This window comes from Mauremys reevesii, unplaced genomic scaffold, assembly GCF_016161935.1.
Source record: "Mauremys reevesii isolate NIE-2019 unplaced genomic scaffold, ASM1616193v1 Contig1, whole genome shotgun sequence".
In the NCBI taxonomy this organism is placed as follows: domain Eukaryota; kingdom Metazoa; phylum Chordata; order Testudines; family Geoemydidae; genus Mauremys; species Mauremys reevesii.
The window spans coordinates 790,021-806,124 of record NW_024100715.1 but is presented as its reverse complement, the minus strand read 5'-3'; the positions used below and the strand labels follow the sequence as shown (position 1 = coordinate 806,124).

The 16,104-nt window shown below is 59.5% G+C and overlaps 2 protein-coding genes across 5 annotated transcripts; one reads left to right on the top strand and one right to left on the bottom strand.

The window, feature by feature from the left end:
* Window positions 1–4,349: 4,349 nt before the first annotated feature.
* Window positions 4,350–11,738, bottom strand: CSNK2B (casein kinase 2 beta). 2 transcript variants are annotated; one of them, XM_039517229.1, is made up of 7 exons: window positions 11,581–11,738; window positions 9,426–9,508; window positions 8,789–8,891; window positions 6,083–6,198; window positions 5,710–5,785; window positions 5,337–5,526; window positions 4,350–4,673 (listed from the first exon to the last, which is right to left on the bottom strand). In XM_039517229.1, exons 1-7 carry the CDS (start codon window positions 11,648–11,650, stop codon window positions 4,583–4,585), a joined length of 729 nt encoding a protein of 242 aa, XP_039373163.1. In that variant the 5' UTR covers window positions 11,651–11,738; the 3' UTR covers window positions 4,350–4,582. The 2 variants fall into 2 exon arrangements, with proteins under 2 accessions (XP_039373163.1, XP_039373164.1); XM_039517230.1 differs by lacking the exon at window positions 11,581–11,738 and adding an exon at window positions 10,478–10,627.
* Window positions 11,079–16,074, top strand: GPANK1 (G-patch domain and ankyrin repeats 1). 3 transcript variants are annotated; one of them, XM_039517218.1, is made up of 3 exons: window positions 11,079–11,099; window positions 13,826–14,450; window positions 14,702–16,074. In XM_039517218.1, the coding sequence occupies exons 2-3, from the start codon at window positions 13,876–13,878 to the stop codon at window positions 15,159–15,161; spliced, it is 1,035 nt and encodes a 344-aa protein (XP_039373152.1). In that variant the 5' UTR covers window positions 11,079–11,099; window positions 13,826–13,875; the 3' UTR covers window positions 15,162–16,074. The 3 variants fall into 3 exon arrangements, with proteins under 3 accessions (XP_039373152.1, XP_039373151.1, XP_039373153.1); XM_039517217.1 differs by lacking the exon at window positions 11,079–11,099 and adding an exon at window positions 12,231–12,590; XM_039517219.1 differs by lacking the exon at window positions 11,079–11,099 and adding an exon at window positions 12,242–12,590 and having other exon boundaries at window positions 14,705–16,074.
* Window positions 16,075–16,104: the final 30 nt, after the last annotated feature.

Sequence of the window (16,104 nt, the reverse complement as noted above, 5' to 3'; positions counted from 1 at the left end):
TTCTGGGGCTCTGGCTGAGCATGAATGGCCTGGAGGGGAGGTAGCTGGCCATGGGTACGTCTACACAGCAATGAAAGCACCTGGCCGGCCTGGGTCAGCTGACTGGGGCTTGGCCTGGGGGCTATAATACTGCAGTGTAGATGTTCTGGCTCGGGCTAGACCTGGGCTCAAACCCTGCAGGGTGGGTATGTCTCTAGCCCGAGCCGAATGTCTACACCTGTGTAGCTCCGAGCCCAAGCGAATCGACCTGGGCACTCCAATTCGGTGCAGCGGGTTGGCACTGCAGTGTAGACATGACCCTCGAGAAACTCTACCTAGGAGAGGAGCCAGTAACTTTCCTCCATGTAGCTGGAGCAGGACTTTAACCCCCCTTGCCCCAGCAGTATGGGAAGGGCAGGGGCAGTGAGCAGGATGGGCTGGGAATTTGCCCCCCAAAAGTTAGTGGAAACCAAAACTTTCTGCCAGAAGGGGGCAGGGTCACAGATAGCTTCGTTGGGAAGATTTCTTGGGTCCATGATAGAATTTTTGGTCAAAATAAGGGGGTGGTTCTGTACCGGGTGCCTCTCTGGCTTTACACAGAAGACTCGGAAAGGGCTCACTATAGTCCCAGTGCAGAATAGCAAATTTTTCTTGACATCTCAAATGTTTCTGGGATGGGAAAACCATTTCAATCCCTCCTCTAGTCACCAGGTTCTGACCCACCTGGAAGTCTCAAGGGTGGTGAGTTAAAGACCACACAATGGTGTATTCCCTTGGGAGATCTTAAAACACCAGCCACCTTTGTCAGCTATCTTCTCGCGCCCCCCCAATGCCTCCATTTCCCCATCTGTAAAATGGGACATTTATACTGTCAGTGGAAGGCCCAGGGATAGAACCCAGGAGTCCTGGCTCCCAGCCCCCATCCCTTCCCAGAGCTGGGGGTAGAACCCAGGAGTCCTGGCTCCTAGCCCCTGCCCCCCCCTCACACACCCACCAGACTCCTCTAAGTGGAGACCATAAATGATTAACTCAGCAGCATTCATGTCACAAGGGAGTCTACTCAGTTTCTAGGTCTATTAACCAAACTAGGCTGAGACCAAATGAAAACTCATTTCACTTGTGACAGAGGGGAAGGGTGAGAACCCAGGTCTCCAGAGAACTAACCCCAAATTTCCTTCCTTTGTAGACTGTATTAGTCTCCTGCGATCAAGTCCCAGGGGATGACCCATGGGTGGGTGTGTGGTTAAATCCACCCTCCCAGAACCCCTGAGCCTCGAGCGGCTCCTCCAGGTCCGGACGCGGCTGGAGTCCCGGAAGCGGCTGACAGAGGAGCTCAAGGCCTGTTTCAATCTAGCGCTAAGCGAGTTCTCCCAGGAGCCGCTGTGTGTCCAGCAGAACGCCAGGATGACCATCCAAAGCGAGACCATGGTGCTGGTCTTCGTGTCCGGCACGCAGGAGAATGAAATATCCGTCTTCCATGTGGACGGGCAAGTCCAGTACAACATCAAAATGCCCCGGTGGGACACTGCTGTGGCCAGAGTCTTCAGCAGGAACATCGTGAAGACGGTGGCGGAGATGGTCAACTACATCCCGGCTGGGCCGCTCTTGGAGATGGTGAAGAAGATGTATTAGCTACAGGGGGTGGATTAGATCCTCGACAAGCCAAGTACAATGAACAAATGGGATTAGTTGTGGAAGATTCGCAAGCAAATGTCCAGATTCCCCTTCCCCCAGATAGTAGAAACCATTGTTGCTCCATTGTGGAAGACGTTCATGGGTGAGAGATACTGGGTATAATTCTAATGGGTCATGGGGGATACAGGCAATGACCCGGATTCTGCTCTGAACTTTGCTGGTGTGGGTGGAGTTTGACCTTCTCACCGAGAGGTGAACCAGAGTGACTCTCAGGTTGATGTGACTAAAGGATTGCCTCCATTGACACTGGTGGACTCGCTCTGGATTCGTGCTGGGGTTCTTGGTCAGGATTCAGCCCTGTCTAACCACAACTGGTGCCTTTTCAGGACTGGATGCTGACCTTGTTTCCACAAAAATGGGGCTAATCCTGATTTACACCAGTCTAGTCAGCTCTGTAGCCCTCCAGAGACCTCGGTCTTAGCTGCTATCTTCACTCCCTTGGGGATGGAGTCTGGGAGCTGTAAATGCTTCCCTGGGTGGACACTGGACGTCCCCCCCCATGAACATCTGCTTCTGCTGCAACAGATCTTAACCCCATGTAAACTTCCTTTTTGGTTTTAGCATTTGCCAGGCTACCTGGGTGTCAGGCAGGGGCCCTCGAATAAAGCTTGAATATCTATGACTGGATGTGGATTTGGGGTCTGTCTTTCCATTGGTGGGGTCTCCCTGATGTGGGCTGGACAGCGTCCCTAGTGGGTGTGAATGGGCCGTAGCTCTGCTGCCGCGACTCCTAGGATGGGAGATCGCCAACATCCCCAGAGGGAACTAACCTGGGAGTTGAAACTTTGCCCCTGGAGATCCACACGTCCCTCTGAGGTGGCTCCTGGTTTTCCTTTAATAAATGGCCCGAGAGTCCCTGCTGCTGGTCTCTGGGTTCATTCATGGGGGGGGCGGGTCCCTGCATTTCTGCAGATGGTGGGATCTGGGGGGTCCCCCAAATTGGACCCATCCTCCTTTCTGGTTCTCCCTCCCCACAATGCCTCTTTCTCTCCTCCTATCCCACCACCCTGTCCTTACACAGCCTGTAGGCAGCGGTGTTCCCAGCCCCCTACTTCCCTCTCTGGCTCAAGAACATCCAGGGCACAAAACTGTGAGAAGGGGCAAGTGTCCCAGGACCTGCTGCTCTGCAGTGAGTGCAGGGCTGGGAGCCAGGACTCCTGGGTTCTCTCCCTGGCTCTGGGAGAGGAGTGGGGTTAGTGGGTAGAGTGGGACAGGGAGAGGCTGGGAGCTGAGCCCCTTGAGTCCCCTTCCCAGCTCTGGGAGCAGAATGGGGTCCAGTTCTCACTACAGTGAGAGGCCCACCCTGACCCCCTTTTCCTTGAGGGCTGTTTGGCTGGATCCAGGAGGGGCCCCACTGGAGCTGTGGGGGCAGAGGGAGCTGGGACTGGGCTAGCAGGGGGCTGTTTGCAGGGGAAACAGCAGGACTCACCCAGTGGGCAGGGGCTGAAAAAGGGGGAGCCCCATAGAAAGTGTCCCTGCCCCCCCATGAAGTGGGCACTGGCCAGCCAGGGGGTCGGACCTCCCAGCAGCTCCTTAGCACAGAGCCCTGTGCAGCCACCACTCACCCAGCAGCTGCCAGGGCAGGGCCCTGTGGGGGGCTACTCCCTGCCTGCCCCCCTCCTGCCTGTAGCATGGAGCTCCTGCCCCACCAGCTGCCCCCAAACCCCATCCAGGAACCAGCTCTACACATGAGCTCCATCCCATCCTCATCTCCTGCCCTGACACAGAGCAGCAGGACCTGCTGCTGCCTGAGGTGGGTGAAGGATCCCCCTGGGCCAGCCTGGCCCCCTGCTGGTGCCATGGGGCTGGCAGCTCCTCTGCAGAGCTGTGGGCACTGGAGCCCTAGGGAGAACCTGGCACCTCTCCCCCACCCTGGCACACCCCAGCCCCAGGATCACCTTGCCAGCCTCCCCTCTGTGCTAGCCAATATGGCCCCCCTGGAGGTGGAGATCTGGGGGCATGGCCCTGCCTCAGGGCAGAGCATGGGGGGGGTCTCTGCTCTGTCCCCCCCCCTCGCTATGAGCCCCAACCTCACCCCCACACCTGTTTTCTCTTCCCTTGTCCCCACTGCTCAGCTGAAGCCTGGGCTCAGTAGTGACTCCCCCTTAGCAGAGGGGGCAGGCCCCCCCACACCACCCACCCCCAGGGCTTTCAAACAGCCCCTGGACTCCCCAGCCAGGGTCAAGATGAAGGTGAGATCAGCCAGCCATGGGCCCACTGGAAGAGTGAGCAGGCTGGGGCCAAGGAATGGATGCAGGATCAGGTCCTGAGATGGGGTATGGGCAGAAGCCAGCAGTCCTGGCTCCCAGCCCCCCTCCCCCCCCAACCACTAGCCCCCACTCCCCTCCCAGCACCAGGAAGAGAACTCAGGAGTCCTGGCTCCCAGCCCCCCCTGCTCTCACCCACCAGCCCCCACTCCCCCCTCAGAGCCAGGAGAGAACCCAGGAGTCCAGGCTCCCAGCCCCCCTACTCTAACCCACCAGCCCCCACTCCCCTCCCAGAGCTGGGGAGAGAACCCAGGAGTCCTGGCTCCCAGCACCCCCTGCTCTCACCCACCAGCCCCCACTCCCCCCTCAGAGCCAGGAGAGAACCCAGGGGTCCTGGCTCCCAGCCCCCACTTTCACAGATGAGAGCCAAATCCTCCTCCAATTTATTTTTGAAAAAAGACAAAATACTTCTGAACTTTTTCTGAGTTTTATGTGTGTTTTTTCTGAGAACGAAATATTAATTTAAACAACGCACCAAAGGCAACTAAAATCAGACTCGGTAAGAGGGAAGCGGGGGGGGACTCAGACCAGTCCAAGGGGACCCTTGAAAAATCAAACCAAGGTGGCCCTGTCCCAGGAGAGAATGGAGGAGGGAAAGGGGCTGGCTTAGGAGATGGGGACCCAGGCGTCCGGGCGGAGGATCAGCGGATGGTTTTGACAGGGCTCTTGAAGTTGCTGGCGGCCTGCAGTTGCAGCTGATACGCCATGGGGTGGATCTTAAAGCCGTAGAGCCTACCAAAAGGAGAGGAAATGGTTAACATTTGGGAGTGAGCGGTGGGGATTACCCAAGCCCCAGCCATGCCCACAAGCCCCCCACAGGCACTAGGGATTTCTGCCAAGCAGGTGTTTGTGGGGACATCAGTAGGTTCCAGAGTGAACGCTCATCTGTAGGAGAAGGACGAGCCGGAACTGGAGTATTCGTGCCCACTGGCATGGACTCTAGCTGCAGCCCTGGTTTGCGCATGGGAGAAGGCAGACACGGAACCAGATTCCCATATGCCCCCTGGAAAGGAGCCCAACTGCAGCCACAATGGGAGAGGGAGGAGAAAACCCGGAGCCAGATCCAGGTGCCCAGCTGGAATGGACTCTGGGCACTGTCCCATGTGGGGCAGGAGGGAGGGGCCGGGTCCCCAGGGGGATGGATGGAAGACCTGGATGGATCCACTGGAATGGGCTGCCAGATACAGCTCTCCAGGGGAGATGGAAGAGCTGGAGGCGGATCCAGAGTCCACTGGAACGGACTCTGGCCGGAGCCTGCAGGGGGAGGGAAGAAGTGGAGCTGGATCCCCTGGAACAGACTTGGGCTCCAGCCCATCAGGAAGGGGAGAAAACCCGGAGCTGGATTCACCAACCCGCCAGGATCGGACTCTGCCCCGGCCAATGGCGGCAGCTCACCTGGGGACGAACTGATTGGCTGGCCGCTTGGGCCTGTACTCAGGGTGCACCATGAAGAGCATGTGGGGGAAGCCGGTCCCGAAGTAGGCGCCGTCCGTGTGGTGGTGGCGGGAGGACTTGGGGGTGTAGACGTCCATGCACTTGGGGCAGTAGAGCTTCACCATGGCCTCGCCGGGGATGTCAGACAGGCCTGGGGGGAGAGAGGTCAGGGAGAACCCAGGAGTCTTGCCCCCCAGCATCCCTCCCACCTACCCCACCCTCCAGCTCTAACCACCAGGACCCACTGCCCTCCCAGAGCCGGAAGAGAAATCAGGAGTCCTGGCTCCCAGCCTCTCGCCCTAACCACTAGCCCCAACTCCCCTCCTGCACTTACCAATGGGCAGCATGGGCTGGTTTTCACAATAGACACGAGGACAGTAGCCGAAGTCTCCCTGCTGGTACTTCTCAAGCTGGGAAGAAGAGATAAAGGATGAGACCCCAGGCTGGGAATGGGACCTCCCTCCTCTAGGGGGCGCCAGCTCCCACCAAGCCCCAGGGCGGGGACTGGCTGGCTCAGAGGGGCAGGGAATGGGGCAGGGGCCTGTCCCCTCTAGGGGGCGCCAGCTCCCCCCGGCCCCAGGGTGGGACTGGCTGGCTCAGAGGGGTGGGAATGGGGCAGGGGGCCTGTCCCCTCTAGGGGACGCCGGCTCCCACCCGGCCCCAGGGCAGGACTGGCTGGCTCAGGGGGGCGGGGGGCTGGCACTCACCATCTGGGCGATGCCGCGGTTGGTGAGGATGTACCGGGCGTGGATCAGCCCGTACAGCATCTCCGCCGCCTGTTCGATCAGGTCGCTCTGGTTGGGGTTGTCCTCCAGCTCCTCGTCTGCAAGGAAAGGGGCTGCGTGTGAGAGACGGGAGGGGGGGACCCCACAGAGCCAGGGGCAGGGAATGCTGGGCACTCGGGGTCACCCCCTGCCTGACGGGATCGCAGGGGCCAGGACGACTGTACAGTCTGAGCTCCCACCACAGGCCTTAACGACTGCCCGGAATTAATTCCTCCGGCCGATCGGAGAGAAAAACCAGCCCCTCTGGATTTAACATCGCCAGCGACCGTACATCCACTCCGACCGTTCGCAAATCGTGCTGCTGCTTAACCCTCCTCAGTGCTAACAACGCGCGTGTCACTTCCCCTCTGAATTCATCTAGCATCTGTCTGCCTCCGCCCATGGGGTCCCCGTCTGCTAGATCGGAAAGCCCACTGCCAAATCTACCCTCCGCGGGGGCACGTCCAGACAGGATCAAATCCCCTCTTCGCCTTCCCTCTGCGAAGCAGAGCGGGGCTGGATCCCGCAGGACCCACTGCCATAACAGCAGGAGCGGGGTAAATTAACTTAACTGCGGGCAGGACTGGATGGGCAAAAATACAGGACTGCGGAAATTTGAAGGAAAACAAAAACGCACATTTAGCTATTTAGGTTGAGCCTCTTTTTAAGATTTATTTTGACCGAAAACCCCTAGCGCGGGGGCAGTTTTCCTGGTAAATGTTTTTCAAAAAGCCATAATAATCCCGACATACAAATAACTTGAATTGCACATTTCAACAGTCTGAAAACGGTGCTAAAGTGGTGTTAAAAAAACTCCCGGCTTTTTTTTAAACTTACTTTTTATAAGCATTAAAAAAAAATGTGCTTATGGCAAAAATGTGGCAGAGTTTGGCTTGACACGTTGTGTGATCTACACACGACAACAGTTTGTCAAACAGAATTTCAGCAGCGTAAAGCAAATGTGCTTTTTTTTTAAATAAAGGGTTTTTTAATTAAAGGTTTTAACATTTAAACTTAAGTGATGGATAGAAAGATTTGAGGTTGTTACAACAGGAGTTAAAGTTTTTTTTAACATGACTTAAGCACAATTTGTTTTATTCTTTTAGAGGTAAAAATTGTGTCTGAATTCCGTGTGTGTGTGTATGTATATATTTATTAAATGACCGTGCGGTTTTTTGGTTTTGGTACCATGGGGGAAATCTGTCTCACTCGCAGGATTTGCGGAATCTAAGGTTTTTTTGCAGGTGGAGCTGGGATAAAAATGCAAGAACCAATGCGGGAGCAGGCGGGAGTGGGTATTGCAAGTCAGAGTGAGATTAAAAAAATATTCCCACGGGGGGCTTTAAAGCTCAACACAGTCAGCTCCTAGAATCTCTGTTTTCCAGTCCTTCGTGCATTCTCATGGCTCTTCGCCGGCCCCTCGCCAATCGATCACCCTCCTTCTGGAATTGCGGCCGCCAGAACCGGACGCAGGATCCTAGCAGCGGTCGCACCGGAGGGAAAAGAACCTCGTGATTCCCCTGTTTGTATCCAGCATAAATTCGTCCCAGGGAGTGTAATGAACCACTGGCACAAGATCCAAGGTCGCGGGGGATTCTCCATCGCCAGCCATTTTGCAGTCAAGACGGGATGTTTTTCTAACAGATCCGCGCTAGGAATCACTGGGCTCCGGCCTGCGCAATCTGGGAGGGCAGGTGAGCTGAGCACCGTGGTCCCGTCGAACCCTGGAGTCGTTGAATTGACAACTCTCCTGGCTTTGAAATCTCTTAATCGCCATCCACGGAAGGTACAAATCTCCCTGCCAGCCTCGCATTCGCCCGCGTCGTGCGGGGAGCTTCCGTTCAGCTGATTCTCCCCCGGGACCCCCGTTGGCCACCGGTCTTTATTCCTGGTCTTTATTTCTGGTCGTACGGGCTTATATTTGGCAATATTACAGTGGGAGGAAGAGGCGGCAGTGGGTGAGCCCCCAGTCCCAGCAATTCGGGCAACAGACGCCCCCGAGCCCAGCCCGTCGCATGGCTGAGACACCCACGCCGCTTTCGCACATCTGGCCAGTGTGAATACAGCCATTGCCCAGGGGAAGGGTCTTGTCATGACCCCCTTTGTCATGCAAAGGGCAGGCACATGACCCACACACACCCCTCCTCACTTGTGCAAGACACACTCACTGTGCAACACACACTCACACCCATCCGTCATGCTTGTGCAAGACACACAACTCTGCAATAAATACACATCCCTGTCCTCCATGCTTCTGCCACACACACACACGCTGTGCAACACACAATCGCACAATGGACACACACACACCCCCTTGTCCTCCATGCTTGTGCAAGACACACTCACTGTACAACACATGCAATGGACACACACACCCATCCTCCACGCTTGTGCAAGACACATACACACACACCCTGCAGCACACACAACCGTGCCACACGCAGTCCAGCCCGTCAGTCGTACGAAGGGCAGGTGCCAAGCATGCCAGGCTCAGGCCTGGCCCATTCGGTGGGGTGGGGGGCAGTGGCAGGGCCCCTGCCCACAAGGAAAGAGACAAAGGCCACATGCAAAGCGGGCAGGGAGCTGATGGGGCCAGGGGAGATCAGACGGGGACCCCTCCCCCTGCCAGCGCTGGGACCCCCCCGGCACCTGGCTCCAAGTCGAGGATCATGTCGAGCGCCTGCCGATAATGGGGGACCTGCTCATTCAGCCCCGTCAGGTTAAACTTGTCCTGGATGTAATCCTCGTCCACCTGGGGGGAGAGAGCCGGGCTGAGAACCCAGGAGTCCGGGTGCACTGCCCTCCCCCTCAGCCACTAGACTCCCCTCCCACAGCCAGGAGAGAACCCAGGAGTCCTGGCTCCCAGCCCCCTCCCCTCCCAGAGCCAGGGACAGAACCCAGGAGCCCTGGCTCCCAGCCCCCTCCCCTCCCAGAGCCGGGGACAGAACCCAGGAGCCCTGGCTCCCAGCCTCGTCCCCTCCCAGAGCCGGGGACAGAACCCAGGAGTCCTGGCTCCCAGCCTCGTCCCCATTCAGAGCCGGGGACAGAACCCAGGAGTCCTGGCTCCCAGCCTCGTCCCCTCCCAGAGCCGGGGACAGAACCCAGGAGTCCTGGCTCCCAGCCTCGTCCCCATTCAGAGCCGGGGACAGAACCCAGGAGTCCTGGCTCCCAGCCTCGTCCCCATTCAGAGCCGGGGACAGAACCCAGGAGTCCTGGCTCCCAGCCCCCTGCCCTCGCACAGCCAGGAGAGAACCCAGGAGTCCTGGCTCCCAGCCCCACCGCTCACCTCACAGAAGAATTCATTTCCACGCAGGCCACAGAACCAGGAAATCCAGGACACTTCCTCGGAGCTGCTCATTTTCCCGTCCTCTGCAGAGAGAGGCGGCATCAGCCCAGCCCGCACCAAAGCCCGGCTCACTTGTGTGATGAGCGTGGGGGGGCTCAGCCTGCAGCCCCACAAGCCAACACTCTCGCAAGCTCCCAGCACAGACAGTACGACGTCTCCCAGCCAGTGCTGTGATGCGCCCCCTCTGGGGTGGTGCAGGGGGCTAGTTATACAGGGACCCCTCGCCCAGCACTGAGATGCAGCTAGCTCTGGGGTGGGGCGCAAGAGGGGTCAGTTATATGGGGAACCCTTGCTTGGCACCAAGACACAGCTGGTTCTGGGGTGGGCCAGTTATACAGGGGCCCATCGCCTCTTACGGAGATGCAGCTGGCTCTGGGGAAGGGAAGGGAGTCGGTTATACAAGGACCCCTTACCCGGCGCTGAGATGCGGCTGGCTCTGGGGTGGGGCACAGGAGTCAATTATACACCTCTCTCTGACCCCCTGAATCAACATAGGAAATTACCACTGGCCCAGGAACGACGGGGCACCCCTGCCTCTTCCACCCTCAGGCTGGGGCTCCCCATTCCCAGCCACATGGGGGGAGGAGGGGGCTCCCTGAACCATCCACCCCTAGACAAGGGGGTCCCCCATACTGTGCAGTAGAATGACCCTCCATGACCCCCCCACCTTCTGCATTGCAATGGGGGAGGGGGGGGGAATCACCGGCCCGTGGTTCCCCCCCCCCACGGCACTGGGGGTAAGTCACCCCACCCCTCCCCCGCCAGAGGTGGGGGAGGTGAACGGCCCTTCCCCCACTGCAGAGGAGGAGGTGAGGGGTAAATCCTCCCCCGCGGTGCACTGGGGTGCAAATCCCCCTCCCCCACTGGAGGCTCAGCTCCTCCCCTCCCCGCCCCCTTGGCACCGGGGGGAAGCTCCCCCCCCCCGCTCGCTTTGCGCTGGGCAGATCCCCCGCCCCTGCCCCCTTTGCACGGGGGGGCCGCGCCCCACTCACCCCCGGGGTCTCAGCTCCCGTTCCGCAGCAGCAAGCGGTGCCCAACGCGCACAGGCCGCGGCCGCCCCGCTTGTCCCCCAGCGCGCAGACGCGCCGGCGCGCGGGGCATCACGGGGGATGTAGTTTTACAGCCGGAGGCGCCCCATAGGAGAAGACGGGAGCGGAGCCGCCCGGGAACTGCCGCTCCCACAATGCAAAGCGGGTAGACACGTGGCGGGCGAGGGGCGGGGAATGATGGGAGGCCGCGGGGCATGGCGGGAGATGTATTTCTCCAGCGACCCGAGACTCATTGGATTGACTGGGCAGCGGGGCCCCGCGGAACTACATCCCCGGGTGTGGGGCGAATGGGGAAGCCCCGGTACGGGGGCGGTGCCGCAAGGCAGCATGGGACTGGTAGTCCACGGGCTGCGTTGGCCTCGTAGAGTTCCATGGGCGGCGGGGTCTCCGAGAACTACATCGCTCCCCATTGCAGATAGGGGACCTGAGTGACGCAGGGTGTGCCGCAAGGCATGATGGGAGTTGTAGTGCCTGCGCTCCCTGAGCTCCGTTGGTTGGAATGGGACTTTGGACTCAAACTACAACCGCCATGATACAAAGTGTCCGATGGGGGGGGCACAATCAGGTGATGTAGCCGCAAGGCACCATGGGAATTGTAGTCCTGTAGCTGCCTGGACCTGACTGCAGTGAATGGGGGGTTGGACACTGTGAAACTACAGAGCTCAGGGAGGGGCGGGGAAGGGAAGGACACAGGGGAAGGGGCGTGGAGCATCATGGGAGGTGCCCCACTGAGGCTCATAGGAACAGGAGAGCGGAGAACTAGAGGCAGAGACGTGGGGGGAGGGGGACCCGGACTCCTGGGTTCTGTCCTGGCACTGGGAGGCGGGGTCTAGCGGGTCAGAGCAGGGGGGGACTGGGAGTCATCTGAAACGGGCGTGGCCTCTCTTAAAGACGTGTACATAATTAGGCGTGATCTAATCCCCATGAGGGTGTGTCCTCTACTGGGGTGGGTGGGGCCTGTCCAAAGGGGCGTGGCCTGCACAGTGAATGGGCGTGGTCCAACCCCCTAGGGGGCGTGGTCTCCTGAACCCCTCGTCTTATTTTACCATCTCTGACGCTGCTGCTGCTCCGCCGGTTGCTGGCTCGGCTGTACTCCATGGTGCCCCTTATGCTCATCCGCCGCCAGAATGTTAATTAGCACCCAGCATCTCCTACTGGTCAACTAACTAGTCCCCTAACGATTACTTATGAGTATGTTAATTAGACCTTAATGCCTAGGTATCATTCAAATATATGTCCAAGTTAGGGTGAGATAAATAATTCTGAGTTACTGAAGCGATATTTGGGTATCATCACATAGTTACTGCCAGTTAATATTTTAAATTTTTTTTTAGTTAATTTTCTCATTGAAATGGGTTAAAATGACGCTATTTGGCGGGGTTTGAGGGAAAACGGCATGATGGGAAATATGCAAATTAGCTAAACGGCCGCAGGGACTACAGTTCAGACGCCTCGCGCTGCCAAGCAGTGGCCGTTAGGAGGCTTGAGAGGGGTTGTTGGGGGCGGGATACGTACGCATGCGCCGTGCTAACCCCTAGGGGCGCGAGATGTGCGCATGCGCCAGATTTCAGTTTCGGTTCCCTCCCCAGTCTGGGGCACGTGCGCCCATCCCCTCGGTTTCTCTGCGTTCCAGTGCGCATGCGTCTAGACACTCCCTCACAGAGCTTATTCCTGAGTGCGCATGCGTAAAAACTGCTTTTCCCCCGCTGCGCACTGCGCGTGGGCAGTCGCCACTTCGGGGGCGTTTAATCCGCATGCGCCGATCGCTATTCGTTGCCCAGAGTAACTAGCCCGCAGAAGGACGCGTCCGAGCCTCCTTCCCTATTGAGCATGTGCATCCAAATCCCGCGCGGCTTCCCGGTCCCCACTGCGCATGTCTGGAGCAGAACCCGGCGGTTGCGCGCTGCTGTCCGACCGACGTCGGCCCTCACGCGCCACTGCCGCGGGGACGTCTAACGCGCGTGCGCCTCCAGCGCCCCGGCGCCTACTAATGCGCATGCGTCACCTCTTCGCCTGGGGGCGGCGGCGCGCTGCTCCGGCCTCCGGCGTCTCTATGGTGAGTGGGGCCCGGAGGCTTCTGGGTGAAGGCCGAGGGGAGCGGGAGTTTGGTCAAGGCCGCGGCCGGGCTCCAGCCCCGCCCCCACCGCCCCAGGGGCCCAGCCCCGCCCTGCAGGGTCACAGCCCATCCCCTGCCCCCCAGGGACCTAACCCCGCCCCCACCGCCCCAGGACCTAGCCCCGCCCCCACAGAGCCCTGGCCCCGCCCCACAGGGTCACAGCCCTTCCCCTGCCCCCCAGGGACCTAACCCCACCCACCACTGCCCCAGGGTCACAGCCCTGCCCCCACAGGGCCCTGGCCCCGCCCCTCAGGGTCACAGCCCTGCTCCCTCCAGGGACCGAGCCCCACCCCGAAGGGCCTAGCCCTTACCCCGCCCCCTCGACACTTAACCCCGCCCCCCAGAGACCAAGCCCCGCCCCACAGGGTCACAGCCCTTCCCCTGCCCCCCAGGGACCTAACCCCGCCCCCCACTGCCCCAGGGTCACAGCCCCGCCCCCACGGGGTCCTAGCCCCGCCCCTCAGGGTCACAACCCTGCCCCCCACTCCCTCCAGGGACCTAGCCCCGCCTCCCACTGCCCCAGGGTCACAGCCCCGCCCCCACGGGGTCCTGGGCCCGCCCCTCAGGGTCACAACCCTGCCCCCGCTCCTTCCAGGGACCTAGCTCCGCCCCTAAGGGCCTAGCCCTTCCCCTGCCCCCAGGGACCTAACCCCGCCCCGCCCCAGGACCTAGCCCCGCCCCCACAGGGCCCTGGCCCCACCCCTCAGGGTCACAACCCTGCCCCCCGCTCCCTCCAGGGGCCTAGCCCCGCCCCTAAGGGCCTAGCCCTTCCCCTGCCCCCCAGACACTTAACTCTGCCCCCATTGGGCCCCACCCCCAGACACCTAGTCCCACCCCACCCCTCCCCTCACCCTCTGGGCCTCGGACCAGACCCCAGGGACCTAGCCCTGCCCCTCCCCTGCTCCCCATGGCCCTGGCTCCACCCCTAGGGCTCCACCCCTAGGGCCCCACCCCACCCCTGTAAGGACATAGCCCTGGCCCCCAGAGAGCCCTGCCCCGCCCTTCCCCAGGGACCTGGCCCCATCTCCCACCCTCCCGAGCCCTGCACCCCCAAGAGCCAGACCTGCCCCCACCCCCATGGGCCTGCCCTCTGTTCCCCCAAGGACGCTAGTGCCCCCAGTGAGGATCCCCACTCAGTGCCCTTCATTTGCTGACTTTGTTCCTGCCCCCAACAGGTTGATCCCGCCCAGTGACCCACCTCCATCCCCCGTCTCCACCGCCCGCCATGAACCACGGCCCCCAGCTCATCACCTTCACCCGTGCCCGGGAGCAGTCGGACTGCTGGAAGGATGGGCACCTCCAGAAACAGGTCGGCTCCCCTGCCAACCGCCGGGAAAAGGAGGGGGACGGGGAGGGCGAGGACGCCCGAAGCTTCTACGAGAGTCTCCTGGCCTCGGGCAAGAGCTCCAGCCTCCCACGGAAACGCAAGGCTCCACTGAGGCGCTCCAGGGTGCTTGAGCCACCCATCGCCCGGCCAGAGCAGACGGACCCTCGTAGAGGGAACCTCCTGCTGAGATCGGCCCAGGAGGGTGACATGGGAACCCTGCGGCGGCTGCTGGAGAAGGAGGGGTGTGATGTGAACTACCGGGATGGTTACTACTGGACGGCGGTGATGTGTGCCGCTTACGCAGGCCAGGGGGAGGCCGTGAGGTACCTGCTGACCCGGGGAGCCGCATGGGTGGGAGTGTGCGAGTCGCAGGGGCGGGACGCGGTGGACTTAGCCGAGGAAGCCGGGCACCAGGACGTGGTGAGGATCCTTCAGGAGCGTGAAACGGCTCAGCCAGAGGAGAGGATGGCCAGGTGAGTTTTCTGTTCCCCTGCCCTGCACCCAGCCAGTCCCCCCACCCTGGGGCTGGATCGGAGCCAGCACCCCCTAGAGAGGAAAGGCCCCATGTCTCATTCCTCTCATGCCTGAACCAGACAGTTCCCCCAGCTTGGGGCTGGATGGGAACAGCGGCCCCTAAAGGGGAAAGGCCCCACATCCCATTCCCCACCTCCCTGAGTCAACCAATAGGCTCATCCTGGAAGCCGCTTACCTGTTGTCTCCCTATCAGGAGGACTCCAGTGGAGAGGAAATACTGCACCGTGTGCCAGACACATTACAGCGAAGACAGCGTGGAGCTCCACGAACGCTCCACAGCCCACCTCTTCAACCGGCGCGACCCGCTCCCTCCAACCCGCTACCACATCCCCGAGAGCAACGTCGGCTTCCAGCTCATGGTCAAGGGGGGCTGGGACTGCGAGACCGGGCTGGGGCCTGAGGGCACCGGCCGTAAATTCCCCGTCCAGACTGTCCTCAAGAGGGACCAGAAGGGCCTGGGTTTCCGTAGCGACCTCCGGCCCAAGGTCACCCACTTCAACGCCAATGACCCCAGTGCCGTGGCACGGCCCAAGAAGCAGCCTAGGACGGAACGGGCAGCTACAGTGGGGAAGAGAGAGGCCCGTCGCAGAGAGGCCAAAGCAAAGGCCTGGGAGCGTGACCTCCGCACCTACATGAACCTTGACCTTTGAACTCTTGGGATCAACAGCACCTGTTGTCATTCAGGTACTGGGATTGCTTGGATGGTGCACCGTCATGAATTTTGACCTTTAACCTTTCATGATCAGTAGCCCCTATAACCATTCAGCTATTTGGATTGCCGGGATGGTGTGTCTACACGAAGCCTGACATTTAACCCCCAGTGACTAATCAATAACTCTAAAACGGTGTCACCAATTGGATTAACCAGATGGGGTCCCTTCCGGGAACTTCAACCTGTGGTACTTCTGACATCTGTACCATTAACCAACAAACCTACAGCCTCTGAAACTGTTTAGCCAATCAGATCCCTCATGTCTACATGAGCGCTGACCTTTAAACTGTGATGTCATCTCTGTGGTGCACCATTAACAATACATGCACGGTCCTTGAAAGTGTTCAGCCAGTTGACTTCCTTGACTGGTTGGACGCCAACCCCTAACACAATGTTGACCATTAACCGTGGGCATCTCAGTGGCATCGCTGTACCCTTAACCAGTGATCCTACAGCCTTTTAAAGCATTCGGTCTATTGGATTCCTGGATTGGCAGGATGATATGACCTCACTTGTCGTAATGGGCCAGTTGTGATCAGGGAAGAGACACCTCTCTGCACTCCTCAGCGTCTTAGAACGCCAGATCTGCTGACCAGAGCAACGCGCAGAAGCTCTCGTTCCTGTAACCCAAGAGGAGATAATTCAATTATGGGAATGTGGCCTGTGGCCTGTTCTCCCTTCCACTTAGAAAGCAGTGAGATATTTGGGTGGGAAAAGACACCAGCAGGACTTTTGGATCTCTGGGGATTTTGCTGCATTCACTGATCGGTGCGGGGCAACCAATCCCCTCACTTGTTGTCAGGATTCTGTTTGATCTGAAACCTTTGAGAGAGAATAAATATGGTCCCTCACTGATTGTTTTATGTCTTTAATAATTACCC

Bases quoted from the DNA above. Each gene is read 5' to 3' on its own strand.
- CSNK2B (XM_039517229.1), bottom strand. From the start codon at position 11,650: ATGAGCATAAGGGGCACCATGGAGTACAGCCGAGCCAGCAACCGGCGG. The intron at 6,199-8,788 runs GTGCCGGGGGGG...CTTTCCTTGCAG, and splicing joins GATCCTCGACTTGGAGCCAG to ACGAGGAGCTGGAGGACAAC. The intron at 5,786-6,082 runs GTGAGTGCCAGC...TCTTCTTCCCAG, and splicing joins ACCGCGGCATCGCCCAGATG to CTTGAGAAGTACCAGCAGGG.
- GPANK1 (XM_039517218.1), top strand. From the start codon at position 13,876: ATGAACCACGGCCCCCAGCTCATCACCTTCACCCGTGCCCGGGAGCAG. The intron at 14,451-14,701 runs GTGAGTTTTCTG...TTGTCTCCCTAT, and splicing joins CCAGAGGAGAGGATGGCCAG to CAGGAGGACTCCAGTGGAGA.